The following is a 23,046-nucleotide window of genomic DNA, read 5'->3' as shown; positions in this document are numbered from 1 at the left end:
GTCTCCCGTGGTCTCCGAGGGGCATCCTGCGGGCGTCGCATGCTGGAGGGTTCGGGTCTCTCCGTCTCCCGTGGTCTCCGAGGGGCATCCTGCGGGCGTCGCATGCTGGAGGGTTCGGGTCTCTCCGTCTCCCGTGGTCTCCGAGGGGCATCCTGCGGGTGTCGCATGCTGGAGGGTTCGGGTCTCTCCGTCTCCCGTGGTCTCCGAGGGGCATCCTGCGGGCGTCGCATGCTGGAGGGTACGGGTCTCTCCGTCTCCCGTGGTCTCGGAGGGGCATCCTGCGGGCGTCGCATGCTGGAGGGTGCGGGTCTCTCCGTCTCCCGTGGTCTCGGAGGGGCATCCTGCGGGCGTCGCATGCTGGAGGGTGCGGGTCTCTCCGTCTCCCGTGGTCTCGGAGGGGCATCCTGCGGGCGGTCTGCATCTGCGGGGATGGGTGCCTGGACGTTTGGTCCTGCGATACACAATGAAGCATGCATGGTTAGACATCAGGCAGTGATCAGGTGATACGGGAGAGGGGGATATAGGGGAGGGGGGATATGGGGACGGGCTGTTGGTGGCTCACTTGCTCGTGGGGCCCCGACCTCTGCATCAGCAACCTCCCGGTCGTCAGGTCCGCCAGCCAGTTCCAGGGCCCTTTCCTCGTGTACGGTCAGTGGCCTCTCATCAGCGGGCCCTCCTCCAGTCCTCACATGCTCCCTATTGTTGTGTGCGCGCTTCTCCTGGGGGGGGGGGGGGTGGTGGCAGGGGTAAAAGGCAACAGTGTTAGGCAGGTATATGAATGCACGCCATCGGTTGCGCGTGCATTGCAGAGGTTAAGGTTAGGGCTGGATTCACTTGGGGATATGGGGGATATGGGGGAGGGGGGATATGGGGGAGGGGGGATATGGGGGATATGGGGGAGGGGGGATATGGGGGATATGGGGGAGGGGGGATATGGGGGATATGGGGGAGGGGGGATATGGGGGATATGGGGGAGGGGGGAATATGGGGGATATGTGGGAGGGGGGATATGGGGGAGGGGGGATATGGGGAATATGGGGGAGGGGGATATGGGGGATATGGGGGAGGGGGGATATGGGGAGGGGGGGATATGGGGAATATGGGGGAGGGGGGATATGGGGATATGGGGGATATGGGGAGGGGGGATATGGGGGAGGGGGGATATGGGGGATATGGGGGAGGGGGGATATGGGGGATATGGGGGAGGGGGGATATGGGGGATATGGGGGAGGGGGGATATGGGGGATATGGGGGAGGGGGGATATGGGGGATATGGGGGAGGGGGGAATATGGGGGATATGTGGGAGGGGGGATATGGGGGAGGGGGGGATATGGGGAATATGGGGGAGGGGGATATGGGGGATATGGGGGAGGGGGGATATGGGGGAGGGGGGGATATGGGGAATATGGGGGAGGGGGGATATGGGGATATGGGGGATATGGGGGAGGGGGGATATGGGGGAGGGGGGATATGGGGGATATGGGGGAGGGGGGATATGGGGGATATGGGGGAGGGGGGATATGGGGGATATGGGGGAGGGGGGATATGGGGGATATGGGGGAGGGGGGATATGGGGGATATGGGGGAGGGGGGAATATGGGGGATATGGTGGAGGGGGGATATGGGGGAGGGGGGATATGGGGGATATGGGGGAGGGGGATATGGGGGAGGGGGGATATGGGGGAGGGGGGATATGGGGGATATGGGGGAGGGGGGGGGAGGGGGGATATGGGGAATATGGGGGAGGGGGGTATATGGGGAATATGGGGGAGGGGGGATATGGGGGATATGGGGGAGGGGGGATATGGGGGAGGGGGGATATGGGGGATATGGGGGAGGGGGGATATGGGGGAGGGGGGATATGGGGATATGGGGGAGGGGGGATATGGGGGATATGGGGGAGGGGGGAATATGGGGGATATGGTGGAGGGAGGATATGGGGGAGGGGGGGATATGGGGGATATGGGGGAGGGGGGATATGGGGGAGGGGGGATATGGGGAGGGGGATATGGGGGATATGGGGGAGGGGGGATATGGGGGAGGGGGGATATGGGGAATATGGGGGAGGGGGGATATGGGGGATATGGGGGAGGGGGGATATGGGGGAGGGGGGATATGGGGGATATGGGGGAGGGGGGGATATGGGGGAGGGGGGATATGGGGGATATGGGGGAGGGGGGATATGGGGGATATGGGGGAGGGGGGATATGGGGGAGGGGGGATATGGGGGATATGGGGGATATGGGGGAGGGGGATATGGGGGAGGGGGGATATGGGGGATATGGGGGAGGGGGGATATGGGGGATATGGGGGAGGGGGGATATGGGGGATATGGGGGAGGGGGGATATGGGGGAGGGGGGATATGGGGAATATGGGGGAGGAGGGATATGGGGGATATGGGGGAGGGGGGATATGGGGGAGGGGGGATATGGGGGAGGGATATGGGGGAGGGGGGATATGGGGAGGGGGGATATGGGGGATATGGGGGATATGGGGGAGGTGGGAATATGGGGGATATGGGGGAGGGGGGATATGGGGGATATGGGGGAGGGGGGGATATGGGGGAGGGGGGATATGGGGGATATGGGGGAGGGGGGATATGGGGGAGGGGGGATATGGGGGAGGGGGGATATGGGGGATATGGGGGAGGGGGGATATGGGGGAGGGGGGATATGGGGGAGGGGGGGATTTGGGGGAGAGGGGATATGGGGGATATGGGGGATATGGGGGAGGGGGGATATGGGGGAGGGGGGGATTTGGGGGAGAGGGGATATGGGGGATATGGGGGACGCTCACCCTGCCTGCTCTGACGAGGTCGTTCACCTTCTTGTGGCACTGGGTGCCTGTCCGTGGTGTCAGGGCCACAGCGGTGATGGCCTCTGCCACCTCCCTCCACAGACGCCGGCTGTGGCGTGGGGCAACTCTGCGGCCGTGCCCGGGATACAGGGCGTCCCTCCTCTGCTCCACCGCATCCAGGAGCGCCTCCACATCGCGTGACTCGAACCTCGGGGCTGAACGACGGCCAGCCATCAAGTCGGGTGTTGCGGTCGGCTGTTCCGGTCGGGTGGGGGGGAGCTGCGCGGCCTTATGAGCCGTCACGCCGTGCAGCGCGTATGACGCTGCACGGCGTGAACCACTGCGCAAGCGCGGATCCCGTTACGTCGCTGCTAGCCCATTTCGGGCCGCAGACTATCGGCCCATTTTTATGACGTGACGCAAGTGGGATTTGCGCCGTTTTTTGCGCCGATCGGCGGAGTTTCCGCCGATAACGGAGAATTTCGCCCCTTATCTGGAATGGGGGGACTAGTGGACATTGAAGGGTGGAATCAAAACTAACCTTTCCCAATTGTCACTCTCTTCCCATCCCCCACTCAACCCCTGTCCGGATCTCCCCTCCCCACAATGTTAATTCTTCGCCGCCACATAAAATTGATAAGGGGCTTGAGGGGTAGATGCTGGGAGGATGGTTCCTCTGGGTGACGAGGCTAGAACTGGGGGGCACCCAGAATGGGTCAAACATTTGGAACAAAGATGAGACATTTTTCGTTCTTCGGAATCCTCCCGCGATGGGAGGTGTGAATGTTCAGTTATTGATAAGAAATAAATAGCTGAGGGAATCAGGGGATATGGATTGTGCAGGAAGGTAGAAGATCCGCCGTGATCTTAGTGAATGGCACAGCAGGCTCGATAGACTAAAAGGCCTAGTCCTGCTATTTCTTGTGTTCTTATGACAGAGATTCGGGTGGCAGTGGGAGGGTGAAGCTTAAAAATGTTAGAGGGGGTCTACATCCCCAACCTGCCACATAAACAACCAGTGCCACATGGTTACTGTGCTGTGTAAGTTTCCTGCCATCCCGCAGGAAATTGGGAGCCTCCTTTAAATTTAGCAGTTGTTGACTGGGTTTGTCAGGGCTCAGGCAAACCAGGTGGTGGAGCTACTTAATTGAGTGAGTTAAGTACTCCCCCTGGCCCTTCAAGAAAGCCTTCAGCCTATCCAACTATAATCATGGTGTTATAACCTGCCTACTTACCATTGGCTGGAGACTAATGACTATCCCACAATCCTGTGGGAGTATGAGCTTCCCCAATGAGGGGGGGCGGAGAAACCATTAGTAAACTCCTAGTATAAATAAAGCTCACCCCCGCACCCCTGCGGTACCTTGGGTGAGGCGATGTCTGGATCGACGCCAGTGGCCATCGGACATTCCTCCCCGAAGGGAGCCTTCTCCAGAACCAATGGATGAGGAGCCATGTCCGTGTCAGACTTGTAGGCGCCGACCCCGTCGCGGACGGCGGTCCTGGGGGCGCCAGAGGCGCCGTCGTTCCGACCGAAACTGGGACCAGCCCAGGGGCCGTAACTGGGACCAGCCCAGAGGCCGTACCTTCCATGTGGATGAACCTGCGGCGACTACGCCTGAGGATGTGGAGACGGAGGATGACTGCCTGCAGTTGCATTGTGTGGCAGCCCCCCGTGTGGCCCCCATTAAGGTGACAGTATGGGTCAATGGCCACCCGCTTGAGATGGAGTTGGATACTGGCGCAGCGGTCTCCGTGATTGCCCAGAGGACATTCGACCGCATCAAGCAGGGTATACAGACCCTTACATTAACCGACTCACAGGCCAGGTTGGCCACCTACACGGGGGAACCACTGGACATTGCTGGAACTACAATGACCCCTGTCCCACTTATCGTGGTGCGCGGCCATGGGCCCAGCCTGTTGGGTCGGGACTGGTTGCGCCATTTGCGATTGCAATGGCAGCACATCCTCCAAACAGTTTCTGGAGGGTTGACTGAGGTGCTAGGACGATACCCAGATGTATTCCAGCCTGGTTTGGGGAAAATAAAAGGGGCCGTAGCCCGTATCCAAGTTGAGCCACGCCGCGCTATTTCCGGGCGCGCCCAGTGCCTTACGCCTTGCTCGAAGGTAGAAGGGGAGCTCACTCGTTTGGAGAGTTTGGGTATTATCAGGCCCGTCCGTTTTGCTGACTGGGCAGCTCCAATTGTACCTGTAATGAAGCCAGATGCCACAGTTCGCTTGTGCGGTGACTATAAACCTACAGTGAATACGGTTTCCTGACTCGACCGATATCCAATGCCTCGCATAGACGATCTCTACGCGAAACTTGCAGGTGGACTCTCGTTCACAAAATTAGATATGAGTCACGCCTACCTGCAGTTGGAGCTGGACCCTGCCTCCCGACCATATGTAACAGTTAACACACACCGGGGCCTGTATGAATATACACGGTTGCCCTTTGGAGTATCCTCTGCCTGCGCAATTTTTCAACGTGTTATGGAGGGCATTTTGAGAGGTTTACCACGTGTGGCTGTCTACCTAGATGACGTTTTGATTACAGGGACGTCGGAGCAGGAACATTTGGAAAATCTGGAGGCTGTCCTTAGACGCCTTTCGGAGGCTGGAGTCCGTTTACGTCTCACAAAGTGCGTATTTCAGGCAAAGGAAGTAGTCTACCTAGGTTATCGGGTGGACCGCGAAGGTCTGCACCCCGTCGCAGAGAAGGTGCGTGCAATTCAAAATGCCCCCATCCCGACTGACACTTCGCATCTTTGTTCTTTTCTCGGTCTCGTAAACTATTACGGGAAGTTCCTCCCCAATCTGGCAACTACGCTGGCCCCTTTGCACCTTCTGCTAAAGAAAAATCACACCTGGGTTTGGGGTCAGCCGCAAGAAACCGCTTTCCGGCAGGTAAAGCAACAATTGTCGTCGTCTGGGTTACTAACCCACTATGATCCTGGAACGCCTTTGCTCGTCACATGTGATGCATCCCCGTATGGTATTGGGGCCGTCCTGTCCCACAAGATGGAGAATGGGGCCAAACGACCGACAGCTTTCGCCTCCCGCACATTAACTGCAGCGGAGAAAAAGTACGCGCAGATCGAGAAGGAGGGCCTGGCAGTGGTTTTTGCGGTGAAACGCTTCCACCAGTATGTGTACGGCCGCGATTTCACTATCGTGACTGATCATAAGCCCCTGCTGGGACTTTTCAGAGAGGATAAGCCAATACCGCCCATTGCTTCTGCTCGGATCCAGCGCTGGGCTTTGTTGCTTGCTGCATACGAGTATTCTCTGGAGCACAAACCAGGTACGCAGATAGCAAATGCCGACGCACTGAGCCGATTGCCTTTATCGACCGGCCCCATGTCGACCCCCACGACCGGTGAGGTGGTTGCAACCCTAAATTTTATGGACACCTTGCCTGTCACAGCATCACAGATCCGTGAGTGGACCCAGCCGGAGCCAGTCCTGTCAAAGGTTCGGCACATAGTCCTGTATGGTGGGCAGCACAGACAGCTCCCAGGCGAGTTGCGGGCATTTTCCTCCAAGCTGTCAGAATTCAGCGTGGAAGACGGCATCCTCTTGTGGCGGACGTGTGCGATTGTCCCGGAAAAAGGCCAGGAGCTGATACTTGCACAATGGGCATCCAGGCGTGACCAAAATGAAAATGTTGGCCCGGAGTTATGTCTGGTGGCCAGGACTCGACACCGACATTGAGAAGGTGGCCCAAAACTGCTCCATTTGCCAGGAGCATCAGAAGCTTCCGCCGGCCGCGCCCTTACATCACTGGGAATGGCCAGGGCGGCCTTGGGCACGCTTGCATGCAGATTTCGCAGGCCCTTTTCAAGGATCCATGTTCCTTCTACTAATTGACGCCCAGTCCAAATGGCTAGAGGTGCATAAGATGCAGGGCACAACGTCCTGTGCAACAATTGAAAAGATGCGTCTATCGTTTAGTACGCATGGCCTCCCCGACGTGCTGGTCACGGATAACGGCACTCCATTCACGAGTGAGGAGTTTGCGAGGTTCATTAAGATGAACGGCATCCGCCATATCCGCACTGCCCCTTACCAGCCGGCTTCAAATGGGTTGGCAGTGCAGACATTCAAAAGAGGCCTAAAGAAGCAGTCTTCCGGATCAATGGACACGAGACTGGCTCGCTTTTTGTTTACGTACAGGACCACCCCCCATGCAGTGACTGGGGTAGCTCCCGCAGAAGTCCTAATGGGCCGGAGACTTCGCACCCACCTTAGTATGGTTTTCCTGGACATTGGCGCAAAAGTACGCCGCACACAAGAACGGCAGGGACAGGGATTTTCTTGGCATCGGCCGATTTGGCAGTTTGCGCCTGGTGACCCAGTGTTCGTTTGGAATTTTGCTGGTGGTGCTCAATGGGTTCCTGGTGTAATCTTTCGCCAAACGGGCCCTATATCTTACCAAGTGCAAGCCCAGGGTCGTCTCCAGCGAAAACATGTAGACCACGTTTGGTCCAGAAGACCATCCCCTCAAAAGATTCCCCGCCCCCGGAGCTCATTTAAACAGCCGCAGAGACCAGAGACAAGGGAAGGTAGTCCTCACAATCTTCCACTGGTGCCTCACTCCAAGCCTGCACAGGTCGTTACGGGACCTAATGGAGATAGAGACGCTGACATGACGGAGACAGCAGACTCTGACTCCGAGATGGAGACACAGGATGCATCAGAGGGGGAATCCTCGGGTCCACGGGCCGTGGATGTACAACCGCGCCGTTCATCACGGAAGCGCTGGTCTCCGTCTCGTTACACGCCGCCTGATCCAGCGCCGCGTGCAAATGGTGTCCGGCCTGCGGCCAAACGAGTCCGACGCCCTCCTTCGCCAGGGTCTTCGGTGGATTCCTTGGACTTTGGGGGGGAGGGATGTTATAACCTGCCTACTTACCATTGGCTGGGGACTAATGACTATCCCACAATCCTGTGGGAGTATGAGCTTCCCCAATGAGGGGGCGGAGAAACCACTAGTAAACTCCTACTATAAATAAGCTGGCCAGTTCAGGAACTGGCAGGAAGGAATATGTAGCAAGGGAAGTTACTACTACTGTTATGTATATATGTTATAGTAAATAAATGTTATTACTTTGTATCCTTAAAACTCGTGCTGGATTCTTCGTGGCCCTTACAAAACATGGTCTCTTTCCTCTGTTGCAATGTTACCCTTCCCTTCCCCTCCTAGCTACAATCTGTACTCAATTGTCACCCTATCCCTACTCCTAGATTGCACAATCTGTAATAGAGCCACCCCCTCACTCCCACCTAGGTTGTCGCTCTCTCCCTACCCTCTACAGTAGCTCTCTGCACAATTCCAATTGCTGGGCACAAACCCAAAGGGTTCCTGAAGAATGTATGTATCTCCTCTGTCCAGGAGTCCACCCAACACAGGAATCTATTCCCATAACAAAGAATTTTAAAAAGAACGTCTTGTACCCCAAGACCATCCAGATTCCTCCAGAGGAACCATTTCCTTCATGAATCACAATGGTTACCATGGCAATGCCATGTGATTGGCATGGGACCCTTTTCCTGGCAGAAGTTGTGTTTTCTGCACTAACTCCAATCCCTACAGAGCGAGTGAGAGTCCGCCCACTTGGGGTTAAGGGTTATCCCCAATATGCTTGAGTCATGATTCCTCTCAGAAACCCATACTTGCTGGTTGAACTACACGGCAGAGATTCCGTGGGTGGGCCAGAGCTCTCATTAAACAGATCATTGGGGTGCTCAAATAATGGTTCCACTGCCTGAACAGGTGTGGCTTCCTCCAGTACAGAGGAGATGGAGAGTCTCCCTTATCATAGTGGTTTGCTGCCTGCTACAAAGATTTTTGCTCTGTAATGGTCTACCCACCAGACTGCAATAGCCTTACACCACTCACTGTCTAAATTCATATGTGAGGAATACCAAAGTGAGAACTATACTTGAAGCAATACTGGAATTCAGCCAGGGTCCGTGCTTTTGGGAGTGGAGGGCTGAAAAATTGGGCTTTAGGATGAAACATAGTTATTTTAAACAATATGCTCCCTGCACACAGTGGAGAACATTGAGATTTCTGAGGTATTTTAGCTGTAGGGGAGATTTAATAATTCATGGTTGATTTATTTTTTAGAAAATATTTTATTGAAGCATTTGTAATTTTCTCATGGTTGGTTTTAGCACTCAGAAAGATAAAGGTTTTCTGCTTAATATTGTATCTATGTTCCGAAAGATCTCCAAGGACATGCTTTGTGATTTCCTGTTTCCGATGACTGTACGTACACCAGTTGCCGGCTCAAACCTGTGAAAACTTTGACCTTCCAATTGTCACAAAGAAAACTGAAGTAATGTACCAGCCTGCTTCAGAAAAGCCCTATGGACATCACGGTGGCACAGAGATTGCCAGGGGCCCGGGTTCAATTCCCACCTTGGGTGACTGCCTGTGTGGAGTTTGCAGCTTCTTCCCGTGTCTGCAATCAGGCATCGAGTGTCTTTGAACGAGGGATGCCTGTTCTCCCCTTTCTGGGGAGAGATCACAGGCATCCCAAACAAGTTTGCTTCCTGAGCTCCCTGCCCGGTGATAGGCCCACCTGCTGCTGTGTTACTACTAATGAGGGATAGGGCCCACAAGTGATCATTAATTGCCCATTTAAGGGCCCCAATTGACAACGGTGCAGCAAGTCTGACCAAGGCTTTTCTGCCCTGGACTTAACTGTGGTGGATGTGGAAAGATGGTGGGTGGTCACCCTCCCACCTGATTAAATGCTTTCCCCGCCTTCAAACCTCCATTAACAGTAGCACAGATTTGCTTTATGTTTTTTATTGAGTTTGAGCCATTTGTTCATGTCTGTGTGTAACAATAATTAAGGTAGAAATTAATTCCATTCACTTATCCCCTCCATACCAGCTCTGCTGCTGATGTCAAGAACATTTCTAAAACTGCCAGGAGAAATGATAAAAGAAATATGTGGTGTCAAGGTTAGTCATAATTCTGTTTAGAAAATTAAGTTTTGTGAAGATTCTTATTAAGGTTGAAACACCAGAAGGATGTGGAGGCTTTAGAGAGGGTGCAGAAGAGATTTACCAGGATGTTGCCTGGTATGGAGGGCATTAGGTATGAAGAGCGGTTGAATAAACTCGGCTTGTTCTCACTGGAACGACGGAGTTTGAGGGGTGTCCTGATAGAGGACTACAAACTTATGAGGTGCATAGACAGAGTGGATAGTCAGAGGCTTTTTCCCAGGGTAGAGGGGTCAATTACTAGGGGGCATAGGTTTAAGGTGCGAGGGGCAAGATTTAGAGGAGATGTACGAGGCAAGTTTTTTACACAGAGGGTAGTGGGTGCCTGGAACTCACTGCCGGAGGAGGTGGTGGAAACAGGGACGATAGTGATGTTTAAGGGGCATCTTGACAAATGTGAGAATAGAGGGATATGGACCCAGGAAGTGTAGAAGATTTTAGTTTAGATGGGCAGCATAGTCGGCACAGGCTTGGAGGGCCGAAGGGCCTGTTCCTGTGCTGTACTTTTCTTTGTTATTGTTCACAGCTTTATGTGAGCACAGCAGCTGTAAACCTGCTAATATATCACAGCGCATTTACATCTGGAACTGCTGTGGTTATATTATTCGCTGAGTGAATCTCAATAATCAATGATAATTCCATTAAAATTTCATGAAAAGACAGGTTAACTGTTCTCTCATGCCCCTGCTATCTCTGAGCCATTAGCCTCTCTGATCCCTTCTGACCATTAAGTGCTAAATTCATCAGTGCTGATAAATGAGGCTGTGGACTTGTGCTGGATCTCGGCCTACACCGTGACATCATTACCCTAGCCAGAAGCAGGGTATCCCCACACTGTCTTATTTTTCAAAAGCAACCTCAAAAGCTTTCCCTGCCAACCTTGTGCCAATTTGACTGGTTCACAGGAAAAAGAACACTGCGGCCAAATATACTAGAATCAAGGGCCCAACAGTCATCCTAAATGGCTGCCTTTCAGTTATAACCTAATTGGGACAAAACACAACACTAAATTATGCCAATTATGTAAGCTACGTGGAGACAATACGAAGTAGAGAGATCAACAAAAGACTTTAAATTGGATGCGAGAGCTGACTCAACACAGGATCATTAACTCAAGGGGTTTGAATGATTGTCTTGTAAATTGTGTGGCAAGGTAATTCAGCTCTCTCTCAGAAGGCGATAAGAATGCATATTGGCATTCATCCATTCCGATGGCCCCAGGGTGTATTGAGCATCGTCTGTTGTGGCTGAAGAGGCTGATCTGGGAATGGCAGTGAATTCCGCAGCGGTGAACTTGAGGCCTCGCTTGCAGCCACCCTCAAATCGCCGTCACGCGCAATCTACTGGTCTCGTGCCAATAACAGGCTCGCCGTAGAACATGCCCTCGGGGATGGGGCCATCGTCCTTTTGCCGCACGTGATCCAGTCAGTGGAGTTGCTGCTGACCCAAGTGGGATGGGGAAGCATGCTGGGAGATCCCTGCATGCTGGTGCAATTCCATATTCGGCCCTCTTATCTTGCCAAGAAATTCCTGATATTTCTCTCAGGCAGCCAAGGTGGAAGCTATTCATTTACTTTTCTTGGCTTGCGTAGGCCGTCCATGCCACGTTACTGTAAAGGAGGGTGCTGGGAACACAAGTCCTGGTATGCAAGGAGTTTTGTATTTTCTGTTAGTTTGCTGTTGGTCCTGTTGTGATCCTAGACCAGTCCCCCAAGTTGTTGATCAGGTCCTCATTAGGACCACTGACATTTTGTTTGAAGTCAACAAAATCTGAGATTCAAGCCACCTGTTCACTGAAGATAGCCATGAGATTCCGTGGGTTTTGAACAAACAAAAGTAAACTTTATTGCACAGCGTTAGAAAGATAAAACATTTTAAATTATCTATCTTATACTCCAGCAGTCAGGGTGAGGATGGGTAGATGTGATCTAACAGGAAAACTATGATTAAACACACCACACTACACATTAAATAGCAAATGTGACCAAGGCAGATTCCTTGGATTCCTCAACAACCCGCCCTGATGCCTGTTACACTGTGAGCCGACCAATCTCACTGGACTTCTGTTTCTTTCGCGTGGGATTCTAGTCTAGTCTTTACCTTCAAAGATTTCACCTTGGAATTCTCTCCAAAATTTCCTCCCAACTTGGATGGCTTCAATGACGGCCCAACCCGAAGTGTTTCAATCGCGTCTCCCAATATTCCATTCCTCATGATCCCCGAGTAATCGCTCAAGCACCAACTCAAAAGTGCAATTTCAGTTCTTTAACGGTGCCAAGCAAAACACCATAGTCCAGAGGAGTATCTTTGCTCCAGGGGCCCACAGCACAGAGTCACCAACCTTCGGCTGCCTTCTTGGATCTCCAGGGTTACACTTGAGCCCTCTTCAATTCCCAAACTCAAACAGCATCAACAATGGTCCAACCCACAAGGTTTCAATTTCATCTCCTGAGGTTCCATTCTCCTGGATTCCAAGTATACACCCAAGCCCCAAATTGCAGATAACTTCAGATCTTCAACCATGCCAAGCAGAATGCTAATGCTCCAAAGGGATACCTTTGCCCCACCAGCCCGCTCCAATTAACAAGGCTTCTCCTGAGTCCCCTTTACTTAATGTCACCCACTTTGGTCAAGTTGAACAGCTTATCGTCAGCTCTGGCGTTCAGATAGACACCTTCGTTTGAGTTGCTGAAAATGTACAATTGCATCATGGTGGAAAATATACCAAAGAGAATTGGTGCCAGGACACAGCCCTGCTTTACCCACTGCTGATATTGAAAACCTCCAGTGATGCTCCATTGTAACTGATTAAACTGTGCATGTTCTCCGAGAAAGAAGAAACGCTGCTCAGGATCTCAGTGGGCAGCAGTTTTCCACAACAGGTTAAAGAGACCGTCTCTGCCGACAAGGTCAAAGGCCTTGTTGAGGTCGGATGAGACAATGCAGAGTAACCTGTCTGTTCACGGCACTCCTCCTGTAACTGCCAGAGTGAGAAAACCATGTTACCTGTCGATCTGCCAGCTCGGAAACCTCACTGAGACTCAGGGTAGGTGTGCAATGCCAATCTGGTCAGAGCAACGTGAGCAAAGACCTTCCCCACAATACATAACGAGGCGATGTCTTGGTAATCGTGGCAGTCATTGTGATCCCATTTTGTACAAGGTGAAAAATCCTTCCTTCCAGCAGGGGCACAAGTTCACGGAGATGCTGGAGCAGAGCCAGGTTTTCACTTTGATGGTTTCAGGTGAAATACTTTGGTTTGCTGGAGCTTTACCACTGGCAAGATGGTCACTTGTCTTGTTGAGCTCCACTACGGTGGGCTCACTGTCCAGCTCCTCCCGGACAGGGAAGTCTGGAATGGGACTGAGAGCTCCTTCAGTGACAACGTTCTCCATTGCAGTGTGCTCGAGATAGTGCGCCACACACTTTTCCATCTGCCTGCTCGGTTCAGTGATGATTATCTCTGTCTTCAAGGAAGCTGGTTTGGTTGCTGCTGTGCCTGTTGCTATCTTGATTCCTTCAGATGTCCCTCCAGCATCCCCAGATTCAGCAGCAGAATATATGATGTTGCAGAGTTTCAAACAGTAATGCTGAGTTGTCTGCCGAGACTTGGTTCTGGCAGCCCTGAGAGCATCTAGATTGTGTACAAAAGAATAAAGACCCGACAATTCTGATAACCCCTTCTCAATAGCAATTCATTTCACTCTCCGTTGTGCTAAAGAGAGATACTTGCAAGTCTCTTTTTACCGTATCATTTGATGCAGCTGTACAAAACTTTGGTAAGGCCACATTTGGAGTACTGTGTACAGTTCTGGTCGCCTCATTTTAGGAAAGATGTGGAAGCTTTGGAAAGGTGCAAAGAAGATTTACCAGGATGTTGCCTGGAATGGAGAGTAGGTCTTACGAGGAAAGGTTGAGGGTGCTAGGCCTTTTCTCATTAGAACGGAGAAGGATGAGGGGCGACTTGATAGAGGTTTATAAGATGATCAGGGGAATAGATAGAGTAGACAGTCAGAGACTTTTCCCCCGGGTGGAACAAACCATTACAAGGGGACATAAATTTAAGGTGGAAGATATAGAGGGGATATCAGAGGTAGGTTCTTTACCCAGAGAGTAATGGGGGCATGGAATGCACTGCCTGTGGAAGTAGTTGAGTCGGAAACATTAGGGACCTTCAAGCAGTTATTGGATAGGTACATGGATTACGGTAAAATGATATAGTGTAGATTTATTTGTTCTTAAGGGCAGCACGGTAGCATTGTGGATAGCACAATTGCTTCACAGCTCCAGGTTCGATCCGGCTTGGGTCACTGTCTGTGCGGAGTCTGCACGTCCTCCCCGTGTCTGCGTGGGTTTCCTCCGGGTGCTCCGGTTTCCTCCCACAGTCCAAAGATGTGCAGGTTAGGTGAATTGGCCAATGATAAATTGCCCTTAATGTCCAAAATTGCCCTTGGTGTTGGGTGGAGGTGTTGAGTTTGGGTAGGGTGCTCTTTCCAAGAGCCGGTGCAGACTCAAAGGGCCGAATGGCCTCCTTCTGCACTGAAAATTCAATGATAATCTATGACTAATCTAGGACAAAGGTTCGGCACAACATTGTGGGCCGAAGGGCCTGTTCTATGTTCTCTTGAGGAGAGAACAGAAATAAAGAGCGAAACGGCTTTGGGTAGAGGAGAGAAGAACCCATTAATGCCACCTACACATTGTCTACAGCTCAACACATTCTGTCAGTCTGAGCGGTAATTGTACTTCGCAGTAAAGGGATGCCTCAGCTGCACAGGGTTGTCGCTTATTGTTACCAGCATCCAGAGATGGAGAGATGACAATGCTGTGGTGAGCAGTTGGGTTAAAACAATACATGAGAGAGTTTAGATCAATGCCACAGAATGTTGGCTTGACATCAGCATATCAGAAAGATACAGCAACTTCAGGAGAGGAAGGGGAACAATTGGCAACACCCCGCACTGCTCCCCCTCCCCACGACAAATATCAACAGGAATAATAACTGAACCTTTAATATTAGCCAATTGTGTTCCTTTGTGTTGCTAATCTGCGGGATCGTACAGAGTGATAAAAACATATAGAGCGCGATTCTCTAAAATGGAGACAGTGTTCGCGCCGTCGTGAATGCCGTCGCGTTTCACGACGACGCAAAACGGGCGCGGGCACTACTGATTCTGGCCCCCATAGGCGGCCAGCACGGCGCTGGAGTGGTTCACTCCAGCCTCCCTTCCTGGCGCCTAATGGGCACCGCGCCAACCCACGCACGTGCAGTTGGGCCGCGCCAACCTGCGAATGCGTGGGGGACTTCCTCAGCGCGCCGGCGCCGACCCAACATGGCGTGGGGGTGCAGGGGTCGGCCGCGTAATAAAATAGAGCCGGGGCTGGAGAGGCCGGCCCGCCGATTGGTGAGCCCCGATCACGGGCCAGACCCCATTGGAGGCCCCCCCCCCTGGTGAAGGAGCGCTTTTCCCCGCCCCACAGGCTGCCCCCGGCCCTATGCGCAGGGTTCCTGCCGGCAGCGAGCAGGTGTGAACGGCGCCGGCGGGACTCTGCTTTTTCCGGGCGGCCGCTCGGCCTATCAAGGCTGGAGAATCGGCGGCCTGGCCGCGGACAGCAGCCAAACGCGCCGGCGCAAATGGCGCCAATTCTCCGCTCCTCGGAGAATCATCTGTCGGTGTCGGACCGGTGCCTCGGGAAAAAATGTCGCAAACGACGATTCTCCCATACAGTGAGGCATGGGTGAATCGCACCCCTGGTCCCTGAGTTCGATAAAGAGTGGCCTCCATTTTAGGCTGGGTATTTATGCCAGGGGATCAAATGGCTGGTACTGTCCCACTGCGTCAAGACTCATTGCGATATGCATCAGAGACACACCAGTCGAGGGTCCTTCACCAGAAATTATGCCATAGAATCCCTACAGTGCAGAAGGAGGCCATTGGGCCCATTGAGTCTGCACCAACCCGCTGAAAGATCACCCTACCTAGGCCTACCTTCCCGCCCTATCCCTGGACCCCGACCAAACCTGCGCATCTTTGGACACTAAGGGGCAATTTTAGCATGTCCAATCCACCTAACCTATATATCTAGAATTTAGGCCCATTTGGCCCATCGAGTCTGCACCGGCTCTTGGAAAGAGCACCCTACTTAAGCCCACACCTCTACCCTATCCCTGTAACCCAGTAACCCCATCTAACCTAAGGGCAATTTAGCATGGCCAATCCACCTAACCTGCACATGTTTGGACTGTGGGAGGAAACCGGAGCACCCGGAGGAAACCCACGCAGACACGGGGAGAACGTGCAAACTTCACACAGACAGTGACCCAAGCCAGGAATCGAACCTGGGACCCTGGAGCTGTGAAGTCATAATGCTAACCACTGTGCTATCGTGCTGCCCACTAAAAGCCAGCTATTTAGCCCAGTGTGCTAAACCAGCGTGTGGGGAGAGCGTGCATACTCCACACAGACAGTAACCCAAGGCCGGAATCGAACCCAGGTCCCTTGTGCTGCGAAGCAGCAGTACTAACCACTGTGCCACCGTGCTGCCCCTTTGAAGCATCCTGGTCTGCCAAAGTAGCAGTGAAGCAGAGACCAGGTCATCCAGTGCAACAGATCACAAGGTCTCCCAAAGCTGAATTCACACGCCACAGCATTCACCGCCATGCTTGTAAAATCTCACCAGATCTTCTGTAGGGGGCCTCTGCAATGGGTGGAATCTCGGACAGGGCCCACATCTCGGTGTCAAATTCTGCTGAGCTTGTTGCTTACTCTTTGTTGTCCCCATTTGTGCTTTTCTTTATGTTTGTGAGTGTCTCCAAATTTTTATGTCCTTTTTTAAAAAAATGTGGAGCGGAGCAACTATTTATTTGGGAAGCTGACTAGGCCTCTGCCAACAAACATCCAGTCATTTTACCTGATCCACAGAAATTGGCCTACACCACAGACTTCCCTGTTTTTTCTTGAGCTGAAAGTTAACGGGAAAATGGACAAGCCACCAAAAGTCAATCAGAAGGTGATGTGCAGCATGTGGAAGTGGTGGCATTTCTTGAGCAGCGGGACAAAGATTAATCCAAAATCTGCCTCCCTTCAAAGGGCATAGCCTCCTTCTAATAACTCATAATGAAGCTGTCATTAACCAAGTTGGATTTATTTACAATAGACTGCGTAGTGCAGCATCTCACTCCCAATGCAATCCTAATTGGGAGGATTTGTTACACCAGGCCCTGTATTGGGCTTGCTTTTAAACCTGGCTCATAACAAGCCCCAGGTGGTTCGCCTCTACCCCCTACCTAGGCAGCTCGTACTCCACCAGTCCCCATGGGGAGATCAATTATTATTTCCAGGTGGTCCTTGAGGGAGTTATGACATTCCTGCAAAACCATTTTTGGATTGGGAAAGGGTAGTGAGGGAGTCTCCAAGAGGCCTCTCCTCCAACAGTGAAACAATCTCCCAACATAGACGAATAGCAGTCTAGGTCAGCCTGCATGCAGCTGATGATTTAAGAATGCATTTTCTTTCAGGCACGGCCCTGCAGAGCACTACAAATAGATAAGTAGAAGAGTGATGTATTTGGTTGGCTTCTTGAGATGCTTTCCCTTTCATCTAGATGGCTGTGCTCCCAACTGTAACCTGCAGGAAGCTGCTCTGTTGCACCATCTCATGTCGCTGCGACTATATCTGATCAGGATGATGGTCCTCATATCGAAGGATGATGTGGCTCCTTGCCTGTTGTTATGGGCCAGGGTTTAGAGAGCCCCAAAGTGTATCATGGAGTTCACCTGACCCACAACTTTGAATAGATTGTGGTTATGCGGTGCATAAGGCATACTCTACAGGTGTGACGCAACAGAAATCTACAGTACTTTTAAATTAAAACACTGTTTATTTGTGAAACCAGTTAACACCTTATAAACCCACAGTAAACATCTTAACAACTATCAACACCAATAAATCCCCCAAAGAATATAGTAACTCTTAATCTATCCTTGCAACATCCATAAAACAAAAAGAACCCTCTTTACAGAAAGACAGCAGGTTTAACTTCACTACTGAGAAAAGTTACCACTTTGAAATCACAAATGAACATTCATAAGCTTGCAGAGATTCATACACATCTTGCTGTGATTGCAGCTTTTCCAAATCGAAAACGAAACTAAGCACACCCTGTCGCAAACAGCCTAAAGCAAAAGTAAAAGAAGACAGCCAGCCCAGCTCCACCCACACTCCGGCATCACTGATAACACCCATTTCTTAAAGGTACATCCATAACAGGCATTTTTATCAACACCCATTTCTTAAAGGTACTCTCACATGACACCTCCCCCCAAGAACAAAAAATAAACCATCAACTTCAAGATGGTTTCATTTTTCACCTTTTCACTTTCCGTTAAGAAATATGGACAATGAATATACATTTTTATTAACAAAGCAAAACTCGCAATCATTTAATAGTAACATATTCCTCCACATGGAATCCTTCTCGATTGACAGTCTCTTTGAACAAGAAGGTCTCTGCACGACCCATCCATTTCTCTACACCTCGGCATTTCTCTTTAAAGTCAGATGCTTTAGTTCAATCTGATCACAGAGTCCCTTGTAATTCTCCAACACAGGAGCATTGGTTATCACAGCTTTCAGGCAGTCAAATGCCTGTTGAAACTCCACTGTCCACGGAAATATTCAACGTTTCTTCAGCAAGTCCATCAGTGGAGCAACCACACTGCAAATATTTGGCACGAATGTTCGATCAAATCCACTCATGCCAAGAAATCGCAATATTTCCCATCGTGTCGAGGGTATTGGAAACTCCCCAATAACTTTTGTTTTCACATCCCGTGTAACCATTCGACCCTGTCCGATTGTATGGCCAAGGAAAGCGACTTGGGCTTTTCAAAATTCACCTTTGGCTAGGTTTACCACCAAACCCGCCTCCTGAAGTCGATCGAATAACTCCATCAGATGTTTCAAATGTTCTTTCCATGTCTGGCTGAAAATTACCAGGTCGGCGATGTATACCGCACAATTGGGTAATCCTGAAACGACTTTGTTAGTTAACCGTTGAAATGTGGCTGGGGCGTTTTTCATGCCAAATGGCATAACTTTGAATTGGTATATACCATCTGGAGTCACAAAAACAGATCTCCTTCGCCCTTTCGGATAAAGGTACCTGCCAGTAACCTTTATGTAAATCCACTTTCTCAATGTAATCCTCCAAACGTGGGATAGGATAAGAGCCCGTTCTTGTAACTGCATTCACCTTTCCACCCACACTCTGACATCACTGATAAACACCCATTTCTTAAAAGTACTCTCACATGACACTGTCCTTAACGTGACCTCTAAGGCACTCTCAGTCAAGGTGACGTTCCTGCTTGTGCACTAGGAATTGTCAAACTTTGTACTCACTTTTCAACACTTTCACCAAAGACCATGTCCAAATCAAGATGGGTCAAGTTGCCAGAGCTGGGTAAGACAGTTTGATGTTTTTGAGCAAGGAAGTTGAGTTTTGAGTGCAAATAATGTGACACTCTAGGTTAAAAATGAAATGTTCGTGTAGTTTAAGGTGCTTTCAGGAACATATCCATAAATTTGACTACTCCCTTGCCTCTGTGAGCCAAGCAAAGTGTGCTGCCAGTGTGGTACCAATGTGGTAATGAGAGGACAGTTTTGCACAAAGGACGGAATGTAATTCCCTCCTTGAGGCAAGTTTGGAGGCGGGGTGGACATAGACATAGACATAGAATTTACAGTGCAGAAGGAGGCCATTCGGCCCATCGAGTCTGCACCGGCTCTTGGAAAGAGCGCCCTACCGAAGGTCCAAACCTCCACCCTATCCCCATAACCCAGTAACCCCACCTAATCCCCATAACCCAGTAACCCCACCCTACGGGCAATTTTGGACACTATGGGCAATTTAGCATGGCCAATCCACCTAACCCGCACATCTTTGGACTGTGGGAGGAAACCGGAGAACCCGGAGGAAACCCACGCACACACGGGGAGAACGTGCAAACTCCGCACAGACAGTGACCAAGCCGGAATCGAACCTGGGACCCTGGAGCTGTGAAGCAATTGTGCTAACCACCATGCTACCGTGCAGCCCCAGAAAACCTCATCAAAGGGCTCGTCCGGGACATTTAACTGGGTGAGAGGGTGATGGTGGGGAAACTACCATCCTCTTATCTCCATCCTGAAGGACTGTGGATGACTTTCCCACCACCAATTGATAAGTGAACAACTGTCGCCCACTCCAGGGCCTCATCCTGCTGCTGCCAGTATTGAGCCAGCAAGTGGGGCAGTTGCCACTCAAAAGGAGCCAAAGGCAAACCCTGTTGTGTTTCCTTGTGGGATCCTGGGGTGAGGGCTGGGCACTCCACTCATTCACAGACACCTAGTGCCTGATTGAGGGACATGGCATTGAGAAGAGGGGGATGTCCCACTGAGAGGTACCGTTGCTGCTGAACCCCTTCCCACGTGACACCGATCTCGCTCACCCTTTGTCTGGTATCCCTCGGCAATCGTGGCATCTCTGCCGGGTGCGTTGCCGGCAGTTGCCACTGCTCACACTGGCATGCCTCCAATGTGCAGCTTCCAGCATCTGATTGGTCAGCAGCTCTCAGGGCAGGGGCGGACTTTCCGCCTTTGGGGTCCTTGATCCTAGGGACAGCCCACCTCTGGCCATAAAGTGCCCGATGGTCAGTTAATACAGTTGACGTTCCCGAAAGGAGGTCACAAGATGCTCTCGAGCAAGCAGACGGGACCTCTGACCTCTGCATTAAATATCGCCAAGGGTGTCTGACCCAACGTGACAGCAGAAGTCCGATTCTGCCAGGGGTCAAATATCCCCAGACTCCCTACACTGCTCAAGAAAGGAATTTGAATATCACAGCTCTTCATTCACTACCAAGCTCCTCTTGTATGAATTTCCACCTTTGCATTATACACCTCATATCCCTAAAGACCCTGACAGAGGGAGCACAATCCGCTCATTATTGAAAAATAAGGATTTAACAGGCTGTCTTTTATCTTACATAAGCTGCTGCTGAGTATTATATCATCATAACATTTAATTATATCATCATAACATGTAATAACATTTAACTAAATTGCTCATGCAAAACTTTGGGGCCTGGATGCTGCTGGAGGTGGTGGGACTCAGAATGACTCGAAATGCAATGTTAAGCAGCCTTGTCGAGGCGTTCCAGGTAATCACAGCTATTATTGGACTTCCGTGCAAGGCTGCCCAGACTCAACAGGCATTAATTAAGAAGGCCAATAAAGGATGACAAATCTGTTTCACTTCCCCCGGGACGTAAAAGCCTACAGATGAGCAATGGACAGTATTAAAGGCACAGGCCTCTCCTTGAGCCACCTCCAACTTTACCCTGTGTTTGGCGACTGTTGCTGTCAGATTTGCTCCTTTGTAACGGTGAGCACTGATGGCTGCACCATTCTGTCTGAGCTGGTGTCAATGCTTTCAGGAGAATAAGGAGGGCAGCAAAAGCTGTCCCAGCAAGATTCTAACCAAGTGACACTGGAGGATTCCTAAAGCTATGAGTTGAAATATTTTCTTGTACCACCGGTTGGTATGATACAGGATTTTATAAAAAATTCTTAAGGCAATGGATAGTGATAGTCCTCCTGATTCAGCAACAACCCAAGATTGGATTGATTTGTCAACTTTACTTCAAATCCATGAGGAGAAACACTCGTTATCATAAACCAATCGAGGGAGCTGGTCAGGCAGCGAGTTTAGAGGTTGGCCTCTTACCTTCTAAGTTGAAATCCAGACAGACAGGATGAACATCTCCACTGTAAGGACCGTCCGTGTGATTAGACTGTGCTGTCTGAGTGTGACTGGTGCCGGACAAACGGTAATTCAGCGCTAATTTTGACCATTTCCGTCTGGGCAGGAGCAGGTTGCAGTATGGGAAAGTGAAAGATATCAGTGGCGAGATTCTCCGACCCCCCGCCGGGTCGGAGAATCGCCGGGGGCTGGCGGGAATCCCGCCCCGCCGGTTGCCAAATTCTCCGGCACCGAATATTCGGCGGGGACGGGAATCATGCCACGCCGGTTGCCCCCCCCCCCCCCCCCCCCCCCCCCCCCCCCCCGGCAATTCTCCGGCCCGGATGGGCCGAAGTCCCGCTGCTAGAATGCCTGTCCCGCCGGTGTGGATTAAACTACCTCTCTTACCGGCGGGACAAAGCGGCGCGGGTGGGCTCCGGGGTCCTGGGGGGGGGGGGGGGGGGGCGTGGGGCGATCTGACCCCAGGGGGTGCCCCCACGGTGGCCTGGCCCGCGATCGGGGCCCACCGATCCGCGGGTGGGCCTGTGCCGTGGGGGCACTCTTTTCCTTCTGCCTTCGCCACGGTCTCCACCATGGCGGAGGCGGAAGAGACTCCCTCCACTGCGCACGCGTGGGAATGCCGTCAGCGGCCGCTAACGCTCCCGCGCATGTGCCGCCCGGAGATGTCATTTCCGCGCCAGCTGGCGGGGCACCAAAGGCCTTTTCCGCCAGCTGGCGGGGCGGAAATTCGTCCGGCGCGGGCCTAGCCCCTTAAGGTTGGGGCTCGGCCCCCCCAAGATGCGGAGCATTCCGCACCTTTGGGGCGGTGCAATGCCCGACTGATTTGTGCCGTTTTGGGCGCCAGTCGGCGGACATCGCGCCGATACCGGATAATTTCGCTCCAGATTGGTGAAGTATGGGTGGCATGGTAACACAGTGGTTAGCACTGTTGCTTCACAGCGCCAGGGACCCGGATTCGATTTACCAGCTTGGGTCACTGTCTGTGCGGAGTCTGCACGTTCTTCCCGTGTCTGCGTGGGTTTCCTCCGGGCGTTCCGGTTTCCTCCCACAATTTCCGAAAGACGGGCTTGTTAGGTGAAATGGACCTTCTGAATTCTCCCTCCGTGTATCCGAACAGGCGCCGGAATGTGGCGACTAGGGGCTTTTCACAGTAACTTCATTGCAGTGTTAATGTAAGCCTACTTGTGACAATAAAGATTATTATTTTTCGTATTATTCTGAGGATGGAGTCAAAGCACTTTGTTCGAGCAAATAATTGGGGAAACGGAGCTGGGTGGGCTGCGCATTCGGAGAACGGGTGCCGGCATGGTGGGTCAGTGGCCTCCTGCACCGTAACGGTTCTGCGATGCTGTGAGGCGAGCGTTTACCTACAACTAGGGAGCGTGGAATTCCCTTGCTAAATTTTCCAAATCATGGA

The 23,046-nt window shown here is 51.8% G+C and overlaps 1 protein-coding gene across 5 annotated transcripts in view; it reads left to right on the top strand.

Moving 5' to 3' along the window:
* ankrd13b (ankyrin repeat domain 13B) overlaps window positions 1-23,046 on the top strand; it is a 519,799-nt gene that overhangs the window by 307,839 nt on the left and 188,914 nt on the right. Inside the window, exon 1 of one of the 5 annotated variants that reach the window (XM_072469637.1) lies at window positions 9,721-9,782. The exons of the other annotated variants lie outside the window; for them this stretch is intronic. Coding sequence (XP_072325738.1) covers window positions 9,723-9,782 — 60 coding nt within the window. The 5' untranslated portion in view covers window positions 9,721-9,722. Of the gene's footprint in view, window positions 1-9,720; window positions 9,783-23,046 lie in introns of those variants that run through there. 5 annotated transcript variants of the gene reach the window in all.

The sequence above is a fragment of the Scyliorhinus torazame genome, chromosome 12 (assembly GCF_047496885.1).
Source record: "Scyliorhinus torazame isolate Kashiwa2021f chromosome 12, sScyTor2.1, whole genome shotgun sequence".
Taxonomy (NCBI): domain Eukaryota; kingdom Metazoa; phylum Chordata; class Chondrichthyes; order Carcharhiniformes; family Scyliorhinidae; genus Scyliorhinus; species Scyliorhinus torazame.
This window is presented reverse-complemented; position numbering and strand designations above follow the sequence as displayed.